Source organism: Pogoniulus pusillus, chromosome 30 (assembly GCF_015220805.1).
Source record: "Pogoniulus pusillus isolate bPogPus1 chromosome 30, bPogPus1.pri, whole genome shotgun sequence".
NCBI classification, from domain to species: Eukaryota; Metazoa; Chordata; class Aves; order Piciformes; family Lybiidae; genus Pogoniulus; species Pogoniulus pusillus.
The window spans coordinates 3990072-4006035 of NC_087293.1; the positions used below are offsets into that span (position 1 = coordinate 3990072).

Sequence of the window (15964 nt, forward strand, 5' to 3'; positions counted from 1 at the left end):
AAATGCCACATCTGTAAGGACCTAAATACAGCAAAACTCAACAGTTACTGTTCTTATCAATCAATACCAATACAGCCCTGATAAACTTGGTTAAAAGTACTACATTCTCATTTAAAGTACAGTCTAGAGGAGTAACAAGTTCTATAAAGGAAGATTCTCTCCTGCTGTCGCTGCAAGAGCCCAGATAAAATAATACTGAAACTGTGAACACTCTTCAAAGTAAACTTCAGTTTATCTAAAAATAATGAGAGATGTAGTTCTGTAGCCACAATTAAACAAATAAATACATGAAAAATGCACACACATTGCTGAGGAGCAACATGAGGATTCTGTTCACGCTCTGCTCTTCGGTCAGGCATTGGCTGAAAGCAGCAGGTGCATATTACATGACTTCCTTGAGCAGGACACACGTATTCCTGGACAGCTAGATGAGTTAAAAACAGGGGGGGGGACAAAAAAGAGACAGACTGAACAGTCTACATATTTGCAATCTGTATCAGAAGTCTTAGTGAATATTAGCAATATAAAACACTGAGTAACAAGCAAGCAATATATTTTTTATGGAGAAGCTATCAAAAGGCAGAAAAACAGCATTTAGACTTCTGAACTAAGCAAGTGTGTAAAATATTGCAGTGTGTAGGACAGTTTAAGAACAATTTGTTAGAATCATAGAATAGAATCATACAATCATAGAATCAGTCAGGGTTGGAAGGGACCACAAGGATCATCTCGTGCCAACCCCCCTGCCATGGGTAGGGACACCCTACCCTACAGCAAGCTAGCCACAGCCTCATCCAGCCTGACCTTAAACATCTCCAGAGATGGGGCCTCAACCACCTCCCTGGGCAACCCATTCCAGGCTCTCACCACTCTCATGCTCAACAACTTCCTCCTCACGTCCAGGCTGAATCTTCCCCCCTCCAGCTTTGTTTTGCTCCATTCCCCCTAGCCCTCTCACCCCCTGATAAGTCCCTCCCCAGATTTATCGTAGGCCCCCTTCAGATACTGAGAGGCCACAATAAGGTCACCTGGGAGCCTCCTCTTCTCCAGACTGAACAGCCCCAACTCTTTCAGTCTGTCCTCATAGGAGATCTGCTCCAGCCCTCTGATCATCCCTGTGGCCCTTCTCTGGACACGCTCCAGGATGTTCACATCGCTCTTGTAATAGGGGCTCCAGAACAGGATGCAGTACTCCAGGTAGTATCTATGCTCTAACTAACCCCTCTGCACCCTAGACAGTGCTTAACAACAACAAAGGGCTTCCTGCCATCGCTGTTTGTAGACAAGGTAAAAGCGAGCACATCACCACAGCCTTGTTGCTGCTCTTCATATCCTCCCACAGAAAAGCAGTGGTCAAACCGCACAACATCTGCAAAAGCATCTATGTGAAGTGTGTTACACTCACATGCTAGGAGAGTGTGTTTGCTTAGTTCTCAACAGGTAGTCATACTGTTTTAGCATCACACTACTAAGAATTCACCACACTGACCTGCAGGGAAGTTGGCAGATGTAGATGGTGCATCTCCCAGTGCTTGCATTCCTCCTGCTTCTGTCTCTTGGCCTGTGCCAGTCAGAGCTTGAACAGAGTGTCTTCGATATCCTGGGCACTGTCTGCACACTATATATGGTTGGCTGAAAGGATAAAAATCAGGTCACAGGAAATCCAACCTAATAAATGCAAATGAATTTGTATCTCTATGTTAAACGGGGTTGGTCTAAATTTTCCATGTTTAAATTTGGCATTTCTTCATCCGTAACACAAGAAAGTTAGTACCTCACACCTGTGAAGACTGCTGTAGTTGCACCAAACAAGAACATGGTATTTTGTAGCACTCTCCAAGCAGTTAAAGTAGAGTGATTGAAAGTGAGATGAACAAGAAAGTTAGGAACAAAGCTGAAATAATTAACTTCATGAAGAGTTCTTCTGTTTCCCTTCAGACCTACAGCAAAGCCACATTTGCTGCTGAAAATAAAGTGGAGACATTTTGATGCCTGGAAACCCCTAGGTCAAGTATCAGTCACTTCAGTAGCATACATCTGGTGGAAGCAGCATTCCAGACACAAGAAAGCACACTCATTGCAAAGTCACAGACTGATTTATCTCCTCCAAGATCTTAGCCCAAAACCTATTTTCTCTGAAGCAACAGCCAATGTGTAACAGGAAAAGGTAATTTTACACCTCGCACATGAAGCTGTTGCACATTTCAGGGTAGGACTGCTGCTCATGAACTGAATCTCTGTGGATTTCTAGGAAATTCTGATTTTAATTGGTTTTTATATTGACTGCTCAAGATTCAGTAAGATGGTCACTAGAATGGCAAAGATAATTACTGGTAAGAACCAACTTACCTGAAACCCAAATCAGCCAGCAGTAAGTCTGTGAAAGCAGCACAGTCTGTGGGTCTGTGCATTCAAACGGAAGTAAATCCAATTCAGCACACAACTTAAACAGACATACCTGATATCTGAAGATTCACTATCTACATCTGACAATTCCAGCAAGTCTTCAGAACTTCCTTCCTCATCTGAAAAAGATCTGCGCACCTTAGGCTGCAACATGTCTTGAGTAATTTTGTTTCTAGCATCCATGCTGCGGACATCATCTTCGTTACGACATTTATCTGACGTGAGAAGCAGAGTCAAATTTCAAGGGAAAGGAACACTCACATCCCTTAGCCCTGTGTTTCTGTTTGCATAAAACTTATTTTGGGGCATGTGGTAGTTTGAGCCTAGCTAGAATGTTTTGGTGAGAAGAACTAGATTACAGGCTGTGAAAGGAAAACAATGGTGATGTCTACTTTGCTCATAGGCTTGCTGAGATGTATAAGAATAAAAACAAAGCACAGATAAGGGAGTCTTCTCCTCTGCTGCTGGCGAGCTCTGAGGTAGATCTCACTCTCTAACCTCACCCTCCATTTTCTTTTGTAATCTACTTTGCTTCCTAACCCCCTTGGCCAAACCTCCATTCTTCCTTGGGACTGGGGTAAGGTTGAGACGGGTAGGGGGAAGGTGTAAGGGTGGTTGAGAGCTCCTCCTGGGGACTCAGGTTTCTAGGAGGGCTGTTGTGTTTCTGTATTACCTTTTACCTTGTATATTTCTGTCTGTAACTGTACATAATGTAAATATCTGCTTGTATATGGTGCTAGCTGTAAATAATAAGCTTCATTCATATTTCCAGAGCCAGCTGAGTCTAGTCTGGGTGATTTCCAAGTGTGTGTGGGGGCAGGTAACACCCAAATCATCACAGGGTAACAGAAGATCTTAGTTAAATTAACATCTCTTGTTAATAGAGGAGTATCAGGAAACTTAACTGAGTGCAGTCCTCTTGAAAGCAAAACTTAATTAAATCCCCACTAAATTACATTTTTCAGAAGTATTTGAGTTGAGGTGGACTAATCAGTCAGTGTGCCATAACTGATAAAACTGAACTCTCCTCATGATTAAGTAGCAAAATTAAATGAAGAATTTTTAGCATATCCAATTATGGTTTTAAGTAATTTTCATTTCTCACTCAGTATTTGCAATATTCCAGCAGGTGATGATTAATGCAATTGTTTTCTTGCAGCCATGTCAGAGAAAATATACATAGGAGACAAGTAGTAAAGAGTAGTAAAACATACACAGGATTTAAGAGACAAGAGTTTGTGCATACATCAGTTATGAAGCTAAGGAAAGAGTAATTAGACACCGGAATAGACAGCCCAGGGAGGTGGAGGAGTCACCATCCCTGGAGGTGTGCTTAAAGACTGGATGTGGCCAAGAGAGCCAGTGGCATCCTGGCCTGCATCAGGAATGGTGTGGTCAGCAGGAGCAGGGAGGTCATTCTGCCCCTGTACTCTGCACTGCTTAGACCACACCTTGAGTACTGTGTTCAGTTCTGGGCCCCCCAGTTTAGGAGGGACGTTGAGATGCTTGAGCGTGTCCAGAGAAGGGCAACGAGGCTGGGGAGAGGCCTTGAGCACAGCCCTACGAGGAGAGGCTGAGGGAGCTGGGATTGGTTAGCCTGGAGAAGAGGAGGCTCAGGGGTGATCTTATTGCTGTCTACAACTACCTGAGGGGTGGTTGTGGCCAGGAGGAGGTTGCTCTCTTCTCTCAGGTGACCAGCACCAGAACAAGAGGACACAGCCTCAACCTACACCAGGGGAAATTTAGGCTGGAGGTGAGGAGAAAGTTCTTCACTGAGAGAGTCATTGGACACTGGAATGGGCTGCCCGGGGAGGTGGTGGAGTCGCCGTCCCTGGAGCTGTTCAAGGCAAGACTGGACGTGGCACTTGGTGCCATGGTCTAGCCTTGAGAATTGTGGTAAAGGGTTGGACTTGATGATCTATGAGGTCTCTTCCAACCTTGGTGATACTATGATACTTAGTGACATGGTCTAGGTGATGTGGTGGTGTTAGGTCCTAGGCTGGACTTGATGATTTCAGAGGTCTATTCCAGCCTTTATAATTAATTCTGTGATTCTGCAATATGGGAAATGGAGCAGATCATGTTCTGCAGGCTGCACAACTTGCCTGGGTGCTGAATCAGATAAGCTTCGACCAAGTTGTTCAAGATGTGATTTTTACAAATACGTTCTACTGGACAACGACAAGTGGGACACAGAGAAGATCTTTCCATCCATCCTGAGTAGCAGGCAGCACAAAAGGTATGCATACAAGGCTGCAGGCTGGAAAACACAAACATGAAAACAATGAGAGAAGTGCAGCCAAAATTTTAAATATTTCATTTTTTCAGACAGGTTCATAAGGCACAAAAAAACGTTCAGTGTTGACTTGACTTAGTTAATTGAGAGAGAAGGAAGGAGCCTCAGAAGGGTTCACGAAAACCCTGAATATCCTGGCCCCAAACAGTTGCCACTGAACTCCTTTTGGTTTATGACATGATCACAGGCTTTTGTCAGCCCTACATACCTTACACAGTCGTGCAGCAGTTCTTGGCAGATAATGCAAGTTAATGTTTCTTCCATCTTATCTGGTTTCACATTCGATGTTTTTGCATCTTCAGAGCCGATTTTAATTATACATTCACTTGGAGCTGCTGGTGAAAGATTTGGACAAGCATCTTCATCTACAAAACAGAAGATTCCACAGAATATAGTTTTTGAAGTGTTTTATATTTTAAGTGTTTAAAAAAAGAAAGAGCTGAAAGAGACAAACTGATTCACTGTGCACTGGTAATGATTCCACTAAAGGTTACAATCATAGAATCAGTCAGGGTTGGAAGGGACCACAAGTATCAGCTAGTTCCAACCCCCCTGCCATGGGCAGGGACACCCTACCTTAGAGCAGGCTGCCCACAGCCTCATCCAGCCTGGCCTTAAACACCTCCAGGGATGGGGCCTCAACCACCTCCGTGGGCAACCCATTCCTGGCTCTCACCATCCTCATGGTGAAGAACTTCCTCCTCACATCCAGCCTGAACCTACCCATCTCCAGCTCCATTCCCCCTAGTCCTGTTACCCCTGATAGCCTAAAATATTCCTCCACAGTTTTTTTGTAGGCCCCTTTCAGATACTGAAAGGCCACAATAAAGTCACCTCGAAGCCTCCTCTTCTCCAGACTGCTTACTGCTACTGCATGCATAATTTTCACTGAACAATAAGTCAGTAAGAAGCAAAAAACAAACTGAAGGACTGATGATTGTAGTAGAGGGATGGAACTAGAAGAGCATTTTGATTTTCTTATTTAATACAATACTAAACCATAAAATAACATTGTGAGGAAGAAGAGTTTCCTATTCCCTAATAATAAATCCTTTCAAGACCCTTAAGATGTGAGGTGTACATTTAATTTATTCCACATTAACAAAGAAAAATAAGCACAGATCCTCATGTTTCAGTTAATCCCACTGCACCCCTACGAAAACCAGACATGACTTTAATTTCCTAATTAAGCTTTTTCCATCAATTTTCAACAACATGTAGAGCATGCTGTACAACACCGTAGTATACTAGCCTCCTTTCAGTTTCTTCTTAGCAGGTTCCAAACCTTCCTCCTCCCCTGTGCTTTGAGAATCTGACTCTCGTTTTATTTTGCCAGTGATTTCTGAAGTGATTGCAGAAGTTTCAGTATTCCTATCCAGCTTTTCCCGCTCATCACGCAGCGCTCTTAGACACGCAGACTCTAAGACAGGGAAAGCAGGCACAGGAGTGAAAACTGAGGGGTGTGATCCTGCAAAATAAAACCAGAAATACAAACACAGTTGTATACAGAATGGGACATGTGAAAACAAAAGTTACTTGAACACTGATAATGCACACAGAGCAATTCAAACATCTGAACAGAAAAAGGCAGAGCAAAAAAGCAGTGTCTGTATAACTGTACTAAATGTACTCTGAGCCAGTCTGACTAATTGGAAGACCTGGGGGGAAAATGAGCCATTAATTGTGTAAACCTACTTAAAATCCCCATTCTTCTTTAAATTATATTTATTCATAAGACTGTTACCCACACCAGGTCTTCCTGACAAAGGTATCAGGAAGAGGGTTTATCATAGAATCAACCAGGTTGGAAGAGACTTCCAAGATCACCCAGTCCAAACTAGTACCCAGCCCTATCCAATCAACCAGACCATGGCACTAAGTGCCTCATCCAGTCTTTTCTTGAAGACCCCCAGGGACGGTGCCTCCACCACCTCCCTGGGCAGCCCATTCCAATGCCAATCACTCTCTCTGTGAAGAACTTCTTCCTAACATCCAGCCTATACCTACTCTGGCACAACTTGAGACTGTGTCCCCTTGTTCTATTGCTGGTTGCCTGGGAGAAGAGGCCACCCCCCACCTGGCTACAATGCCCCTTCAGGTAGTTGTAGACAGTAATAAGATCACCCCTGAGCCTCCTCTTCTCCAGGCTAAACACCCCGAGCTCCCTCAACCTCTCCTCATAGGATATGCAATACTGATCATGAGTAACAGGTCAGGCTCACCGAAGAGGGCAAAGCTTTGTTTTCTTAGGAGCATGTTTAAAAGTCCCCATGAACTGCTGATAAATGCCACTTTATACAGAGCTGTTCCTGCTCCAGTTCTACTTTAACAGTTAAAAGGCATTGGGGGCTTACATTTATCAATATAATGCAAGATACTAGACTGGAGATCCGTGTGGGATACTTTGGCCTTAGTGCAGGGGAAAGGGGACTGGTGAATGGCAGCAGTAATAGTGACAGCAGTTTCTTGGAGTGACTGCATGAGGACTCACATCTACTTGCTTTCTTACATAAACCACGGATTTGCCAAGTTTTCACCAATGCTGCACTACAAAAGTGCACTGCAAATGATTGGGTTGGGATTTATGTGCATTTTCTGCCCCTCTGAGCAATTCTCACAATTGCCTTCAATCATCCACCACGATTTAAGCTGCCTGTTCATAAAGGGAAAGTTAAAATGCACAAGTTTATAAAGCAAATGCTGAAGATCCAGATAGGTGTAAGAGATTAATGTATTCAAATTCAAAAGTGGAATGATTGTTGATGGGATATCAAACTTTAAATACCTGACATAATTCTTACCAGATGTAGAAGGATTATCCTGCTGAACAGATGCAGGCTCAGTAAGAGAGGTAGAAGCAGCATTAAAGAGGTTAGATGTAGAAGTAGATGGCTGTGGTTCCTCATAGCAAGACTGAGTGGCTGACGGTGATGAGGTAATTTGGGTCTCATCGTTACTTTTTCCGGTACTTGAGGTATCTTTGGTCACATGGCATTGGTTTTCTACATTAACTTCTACATTTGGAAAGGGGGAAATGGAAAGAAAAAAGATCTATGTGATGGTCATTGCATCATGACATCAATATTCCAAGGAATCAAACTCAAAAGGGGTACATTAATAAGAAGCGGAGCTTATCTGCTCTCCATGGATCTTGATTACTTCCTTACCTACTGGTTCTTGAGTTGCATCATGTTTTGTGTTTAAGGATTCATAAAGATAAGCAACATCTGAAAGAGATTAAAAAATATTCATCAGAAACTTTAGACACATATACACTAATCTTAATGTCACATAAGAATCTTCAGTTCACAAGTGGTTGCTTCCCCAAAGTGCCAGACAACGGAAAAGGCAAATGAGGGGTCACCTCTATAGCACAGGTCCTACTCAGAAGGCAACTAGGAACAGCACAGCAAGAGCTCTTCTCAGGAAACCAGGCACAGCAGCTTTTATGTGATGCTTAACCTGTGTCAGCCATGGAACCAGAGGCTTAATCTTTTCTTAAGCCTAAAATCTGCTCTGTGTCAGAACAAACTGTTTTGAGGATACTTGAATGATAGTTCTTTGAAGTTATTTTTTCTGTGCTCACTTCAACTTCTTCAATGAATTTTATTTCCATTTTTCTCAAGATGCACAAACTCTCAAAACACAGACTAAACATGCCATAAGTGCTTTCTACTATCATTTAAATATTACACACTTCACACTTAAAAGCAGAACTGCACACTAATGGACAGTCAGCTGGGGCTCAATAACACATATGTAAAATCTGAGCTTGCCCACTCCCCTCTCCCCCCTTTTTAATCAAAGTTGAACCCCATCTGATATTTCATAGTAATGAGCAATGAAATTCTTCCTGTGAATCTTTTCAGATAGTGTTGGATTTATGATCCTCTATCATTGCAATGAAGTGGTATGAACTGAAAAGGTATGAACTGAAAACTCTGCTGCCTTTGTAGTTATCCTTTGCCAAATAATTTAGTAACGTCTTTAAGACAGATGACAACACAGATGATTCATTAAATCTTGTGTTAATTCCATTCCACTGCAATACCTGAGCATTTACACCTACACCTTGGTTCTTGACTTCTACCCAGTTAACATATGAAAGAATATTACTTCCTGCCCACCAACATCTTGGCTTATTTAAAAACCTTTGAGGGAGGACCTCCATTAATACTCTTTTCTGAAAACAAACCAACCAATCTCCAAACCCCACACTAATCCTGAAAATAACTGGAGGTATGTGAGGCATGATTTTTCCTTAAGACCACACATATATTCTTCCAGGTTTACCAACTCTACTTTTACTATAGGGCTTTCCCCACCTCCCTCCTGTTCTGCCTCTTCAGCCATAACAAAACAAAAATGTTTTGAAGCCTTTCCTTTTAGTGCCAAAAACTGCTTCAGAGTGATAAATTAAGCAACACTAACTAACCCAGCAATCTGACTTCTAAAGGAAGCACTGGGCATGTGATAAGGACCTCATTAGTTACCATTCTGTGCATTAGCTCTTCCAAAACTACTTCTAGGCACATTTCAACTTCAGACAGTTGCTCGGACTTGTCTCTGTGAAAACTGACTTCTTCTATAGAGATTTGTCTTTAAACACTAGCAAATTGTCTTAAAATTGAATAATTCTATTTTAGTTGTACTGATATTTATTTTTTCTCATGACTCAACAATAAAAAATTATTTACTTACTGTTCTCTGGCTCATTTTTCCTGTAAACAACATAGATCACATCCCCAGTCTGTAAAGGGTATGTCTGCTTCTTGACTACTTTCAGTTTATTAATTACAGTTCCATTTGTACTGTAAAGAGAAAGAAAAGGTAACTTGGCATAAATGGCATAATTGTTTTCCTAAGTACATAGGAGAAGGAAGGGAAAACACAAGGTATTTTTAATAAAGAAAAGCCATGGGCTCTCAAAAAAAAAAAAAAAAGAAGTAAGCTGGGGTTATTTTTTTTAATTAAAAACAGAAGATCCAGAAAAAAATTCTCCCACAGAAAAATGCACAGAGTTACTGGGGCTGAAAAGCCACTGGGGAAAATATTGTAGCTGACAAAGACCCCTAATATTTGGCCAGTATGTCAAAATACTGACTGTTTCTCTACAGTAATTCCCACCCTTTGAATAGAAAGCAGAAAGAACAACAGCAGTTCTATAAAAAAGGGCTCAGGTTATGTTTTCAGGAGTGACCTCATTGCTGTCTACAACTACCTGAAAGGAGGTTGCAGCCAGGTGGGGTTGATCTCTTCTCCCAGGTAACCGTCAACAGAACAAGGGGACACAGTCTCAAGTTGTGCCAGGGGAGGTCTAGGCTGGATGTTCATAGGCTCACAGGATGTTAGGGGTTGGAAGGGACCCAAGGAGACCATTGAGTCCAACCACCCCACTGGAGCAGGACAATACTATCTAATACAGAGCACAGAGGAACACATTCAGACAGGCCTTGAAAGGCTTCAGAGAAAGAGACCCCACGACCTCTCTGTGGAGCCTTTTTCAGTGCTCTGTGACCCTCACAGTAAAGAAGTTCCCCCCTTGTGTTGAGGCAGAACCTCTTTTGCTGCAACTTACACCCATTGCTCCTTGTACTATCCCAGGCAGCAGTGAGCAGAGCCTGTCCCCCACTCCTGGCCAGCTCTCAGATACTTATAAACATTTATAAAATCCCCTCTAAGTCTTCCTCTTCTCCAGACTAAACAGCCCCAGGTCCCTCAGCCTCTCCTCATAAGCCATGCCCTCCAGTCTCCTATCAACCTCGCAGTCCTCTGCTGGACCCTCTCCAGCAAATCCCTGTCCCTCTGAAACTGTTAGGAGGAAGCTCTTGACAGAGAGAGTGATTGGCGTTGGAATGGGCTGCCCGGGGAGGTGGTGGAGTCGTTGTCCCTGGGGGTATTCAAGAAAAGCCTGGATGAGGCACTTAGTGCCATGGTCTGGTTGATTGGTTACTGACGGGATGAGATTGGAGGTTTCTTCCAACCTGCCCGATTCTATGAAGGTTTTCCTACTAACACTGGGAATCTCCTAAGGCATTCTACAACAACAGAACTTTTCTTGTATAGCCAAGAAGCCATGTAGCATTATTTTTTCTCCCCTCTTGCTTCATACAGTGAAAAAAAAAAGTCAAAGTTGCTTCTTTGTTTGCAACCCAAAAGTAAGAAGTTAGTAAGATTGAAACCCAGTTATGCATAATTTAAAAATCAGTTGGAACTATTGTGATACTGACAACAACTCCAAAATTCATGAAAGAAATTAAACTAGGGAATAGGAAAATGCAGTGCATTGCTGACTAATGGAAGTGCTGGTTTATACACAAGCTGTTAGTGGTTCTATAACCAAGTCAAGTCATTCAAGTACAGAATAATTCCAGCTCTGTTGCAATAAGCCTCTATCAGGGCTGTAGCAATCTAGAAGTTCAGACTTCTGCCATTCAAAATCTCAGCAAACAGCATCAAATACATAAAGGAACAGAAAATGTGCTTTTCCTCCTCTTCAGCTGAACGAGCTGCTACATGAAGTCATGAAGTAACAGCCAACTTCTGCTGCCACCTCCTGGAGACCACCACTTGTGCCAAGGCCAGAGCAGCCTTCCTCAAACACACCAGTTTCTCGAGTATAGGGGTGGTTATTTATAAAGAAGCAACTTCCCTTCTCATGATTTCCCTTTTAAAAAGCAATCTTTTAATTTAGTAACATGAATAGGGAAAGAAAACGAGGACTTCATACTGCTGACCTTTTTGGACACCAAGTTAAAAGAACTAAAGTAACAAGTCAAAAGGAAAAGTAAGTCCTTATGAATCACTACAGCAAGTCTTGATCAAGATATCAGTTCTTGCTCTTACCTCTACAACTGCTTTCACTCTCTATGTGGTTGAGTCAACTAATTCAACATAAATAATAAGATACCAAAAAATTTAAATGCTACTTTAAGCATCAAGAAAGAAACAAAACCTTTGGGTCACGTTGGAATTTGGTCTAAAGAATCTTCAAACTTCTTCTACCAGCAAGAAACCTATTTTAAACTTGCCTTTTTAGCTCAGATGTTGACTAGCCTGAAAGACACAAGCACCAAGGAACCAACAGAGCAAAGATATCTCTAAAAGAAAGTTTAGCAATGAAGAGGGAAAAAAAAAGTTGGTTAAAAACTATTCTCATTTTTAACACTGATGGTACTGATATTAAAAAGGTTCCACTGAAGCAAAAACTACAGCTCCTTCAGTTGTCAAACAGTAAAGAGCAAACCCATGCATTTTAACCTTTACTTCCCAATCCCAACTGTTGTGCATAACTGATATGAACAGCTACATTTCACTCACACCAGGCTTACTTTTGAAGGTGAACAAGCTACACATTGCAAGATGCTTTGGTATCCTTCTGAGACCAATGCCAGTCTATTACTTTTAAATAATTACAAGCATCCATTCAGGAAAACAATGTGTTTTATGGTAAAGGTTCTGGATTGATAATTTTAGTAGTCACCTGCTACTGAAACACATAATACTCTAAACACATTGTAAATTGAAATGAGGTTTGAACTTTACTAAGTTATAGAATCCATCCTTCCAGAGTTCACAGAAGCACTTCTGACTGGTTTGGTGAGAATTTAGTAGCAGAAAGGACACCAACACTAGCTGAAGATGAACCTCCTATTTACCTGCAGAATCATAGAATCAACCAGGTTGGAAGAGACCTCCAAGATCATCCAGTCCAACCTAGCACCCAGCCCTATCCACTCATCTAGAGCATGGCACTAAGTGCCTCACCCAGGCTTTTCTTGAACACTTCCAGGGATGGTGACTCCACCACCTCCCTGGGCAGCCCATTCCAATGCCAACCACTCTCTCTGGCAAGAGCTTCCTCCTAACATCCAGCCTATGCTTCCCTCGGCACAACTTGAGACTGTGTCACCTTGTTCTGTTGCTGGTTGTCTGGGAGAAGAGCCCAACCCCCTCCTGGCTACAACCTCCCTTCAGGTAGTTATAGACAGCAATGAGGTCACCCCTGAGCTTCCTCTTCTCCAGGCTAAACAACCCCAGCTCCCTCAGCCTCTCCTCATAGGGTTTGTGTTCTAGACCTCTCTGTTTACGTCTCACATGAGTATCAGCCTCATGTAGAGTTATGCAGTTCAAGACATCTCTTAGTACTTAGAATCCTTACGGGGGGGGGGGGAAATCCTAGAAGAAAATAAGATGAAGTCTCTAAAAAAATTACCTCAGTTGTGTTTTAAATTTCTTCTTTAAAATGGAGACTCTTACAATTGCTCTTACTTAAGGCAAGCCAACTGCCTCCCAACTGTGTGAGGTCAGATTGTATAATTTATTTTCTCCCAAGCAGTCTAAAGCAACTACTGCATGGTTTGGAAAACAAAGTAGAAATATATCCCCAAAGAGGGCAAGTCTGTGAATATTTTATTGTACTATTTGCTTACTCTTGGCTTTTCTTACATGCAAACTTCTACTAACACAACAGTTTTTGAGTTCTCTACACATTCTTCCACCTGCAAATATAAGGTAATAATTCTTTCCAAAGTAGATCCAAGAATTTAGTACGCTATCAGGAAGATAAAAAGAATAGTGTGGGCTGTTTACATACATTTAATGATACTCTTTGGTTTAGCTGCAGCACAGAAACACAGTCCACTAAGTTTGACTGTCCTACACTAGCTGCCTCCTCCAATGCATTCCTCTTCACCAGAAAAATCTCAGCTTGACCACAGCAATGTTTCCTAAGTATTTTCCACTTTGGAGAAGAAAAAGCTGAGATTGCAGGACTCTGGGATCTGTACTGCCAATTCAAACATTCAAAAATCATCTTCCTTCAGCCTGATCGATTTTTCAGAGCTCATCTGACACTTGGCACAAACACTGGAAGACCCAGACAAAGAGAGTCTTCTTCAAGTAGCCATATCGACCTGTCCAAGCTCTTGATTCAGCAAATGCTAGCCACTATGCTCACCAACCCACAGACAAGCAGCACACAATGCACCTCACTCCTTTTTACTAGATATATAGAAGTCTAACATGCATAAGCAGCTAATTAGTAGCACTCTATAGGTGCAGGTTTCCTGTTAGACTACCATTATAACAAGCCTCCACTTTTTCATGAATGTATCATACAGAAAATTAACTTCAATTTGACTTTGCTAGGTTTCTGCTGGCTGCATATTCTGCCTCAGGGGAGGGGGCATATGTGTGTAGGAAAAACATTTTCTTCTGCTTGTATTATCATGACATTAGTCTAATTCTACCAGCTACAAGCAACCAAAACTAGGGATGGTTTCTCAGGCTTAGTGTTACAGCTATGCCCTAAGAATGCCATGACAGGTAAACATTGCCCAATTTGATCTTTGAAACATCTTGAAAGTTGGGATAACACTGGATGACAATCATAAGCCATTTCCTAGCTATCCTAGCTAGGCCTGGTATTTTTCCCTAAAATGTGGCATACTATTCCACAGCTTCTGGGAACATAAGCCTTTTCAGAGACCTATCCTAGTTATTTTCTCTGGCTACAACCCTTGTCAAAGTAGTGAATGATATCACAGTATCACAGTATCATCAGGGTTGGAAGAGACCTCACAGATCATCAAGTCCAACCCTTTACCACAGAGCTCAAGGCTAGACCATGGCACCAAGTGCCACATCCAACCTTGCCTTGAACAGCTCCAGGGACGGCGACTCCACCACCTCCCCGGGCAGCCCATTCCAGTGTCCAATGACTCTCTCAGGGAAGAACTTTCTCCTCACCTCCAGCCGAAATTTCCCCTGGTGCAGCCTGAGGCTGTGTCCTCTTGTTCTGGTGCTGGCCACCTGAGAGAAGAGAGCAACCTCCTCCTGGCCACAACCTCCCCTCAGGTAGTTGTAGACAGCAATAAGCTCACCCCTGAGCCTCCTCTTCTCCAGGCTAACCAATCCCAGCTCCCTCAGCCTCTCCTCGTAGGGCTGTGCTCAAGGCCTCTCCCCAGCCTCGTCGCCCTTCTCTGGACACGCTCAAGCATCTCAATGTCCTTTCTAAACTGGGGGGCCCAGAGACACTTAACCAGGGTAGAGGAATGGGCTGGTAGGAATGTCCTGATACTCAGCGAGGACAAGCATTTGGGACCTGCAACAGTACAAGCTAGAGATCAACCAGAATGGGATCTTGGTTGATCTTATGACTAAGCATAAAATTACAGACCTTGAACTTATGCTTAGGCCTCAGACAGCAGCATGCCCTTGCAGTGGTGAAGGCCTCAAGCATGCTTGACTATTAATAGGGTTGTAGTCAGCGACTCAAATGAAGAGATTATTTTTCCCCTCTACTTGGAACTCATTCGTCTAAATCTGAAATAATACATCCAGATTGGGGTCATCTCTTAAAAGAAAGGTCTTGACAAACTTGAGCAAGCCCAGCACGCAGCCATGGAAATGCACTGGAGCACAGGAGCTGTGCACTAGGAAGCTAAAGCAACTGAGCTTGTTTTGCTTAGGAGAAGGCCTGGTGGGCAGGGGTTCTAACAGCAGCCTTCCAGTGACCAAGAAGTCAGAGGGAGGTTCCTTACTGAGGTGACAAAGGTCATAAAACAAAACAAGGAAGATTCCAATGGATACAAGGTTAAAAGAACCCCAAACCTAAACCACAGTGAAGAAAATTAAGGTCTGGAATGAAGGTTCAAGACCTGACTAGATAAAGACTAAACAAGCTAGATCACAAGCAACAGTGGCACATCACTGACAAGAGTTGGAACTGACTTCCTGAGGTCTCTTCCAACCTGTTCTGTTTCACTTGAGAAAATACTTTTTGAAAAAAATAAAAAGAAATGTAAATACCTGGAAGTGAGTTCCTCACCCTAAAAGAGACTCATTTGATAATCACAGCTACTAACTGATCAAGAGACAGAAAAGGAGCAGAGGTGAAAAATTCTGCTGAAAGAAAAGTGTCATCTGAAGCTCATGTATGTTGCAAATGGCCCTCAAAAATGTGCATGCCATTCAGTTAGACAGTTCAAAGGTTTTTCAGGATATTATTGGAGGGATTTTTGTCAAAAGCTCAGCAGGAACAGGGTAGTAACCCTGAGCTTCCAGAACAATAAAATTAATTGCATTCTGGTATGTTGGAACAGGGATTCAGCATGATACCCTTCAAAACATCAAACGTGAAACTTCCTCTTTATGTATGTACATCAATATGCTTTGAAGTGTCATCTTCATCTTTGGGTAAAATGCCTTGCAGACATGAAAAGTGATGGGAGCTGGCAAAAAAAAAAGTATTATTTGTTT

At 42.4% G+C, this 15964-nt stretch overlaps 1 protein-coding gene across 2 annotated transcripts in view; it reads right to left on the reverse strand.

The window, feature by feature from the left end:
• The window catches only part of CHFR (checkpoint with forkhead and ring finger domains), a 30902-nt gene that overhangs the window by 11101 nt on the left and 3837 nt on the right, over positions 1-15964 (reverse strand). For both annotated transcript variants that reach the window (XM_064168117.1, XM_064168116.1), the window contains exons 4-12: positions 9404-9513; positions 7870-7929; positions 7504-7716; positions 5955-6170; positions 4911-5067; positions 4512-4666; positions 2459-2621; positions 1490-1632; positions 305-424 (exon numbers count right to left, since the gene is read on the reverse strand). In XM_064168117.1, the coding sequence (XP_064024187.1) occupies positions 305-424; positions 1490-1632; positions 2459-2621; positions 4512-4666; positions 4911-5067; positions 5955-6170; positions 7504-7716; positions 7870-7929; positions 9404-9513 (1337 nt within the window). The remainder of the gene's footprint in view (positions 1-304; positions 425-1489; positions 1633-2458; positions 2622-4511; positions 4667-4910; positions 5068-5954; positions 6171-7503; positions 7717-7869; positions 7930-9403; positions 9514-15964) is intronic.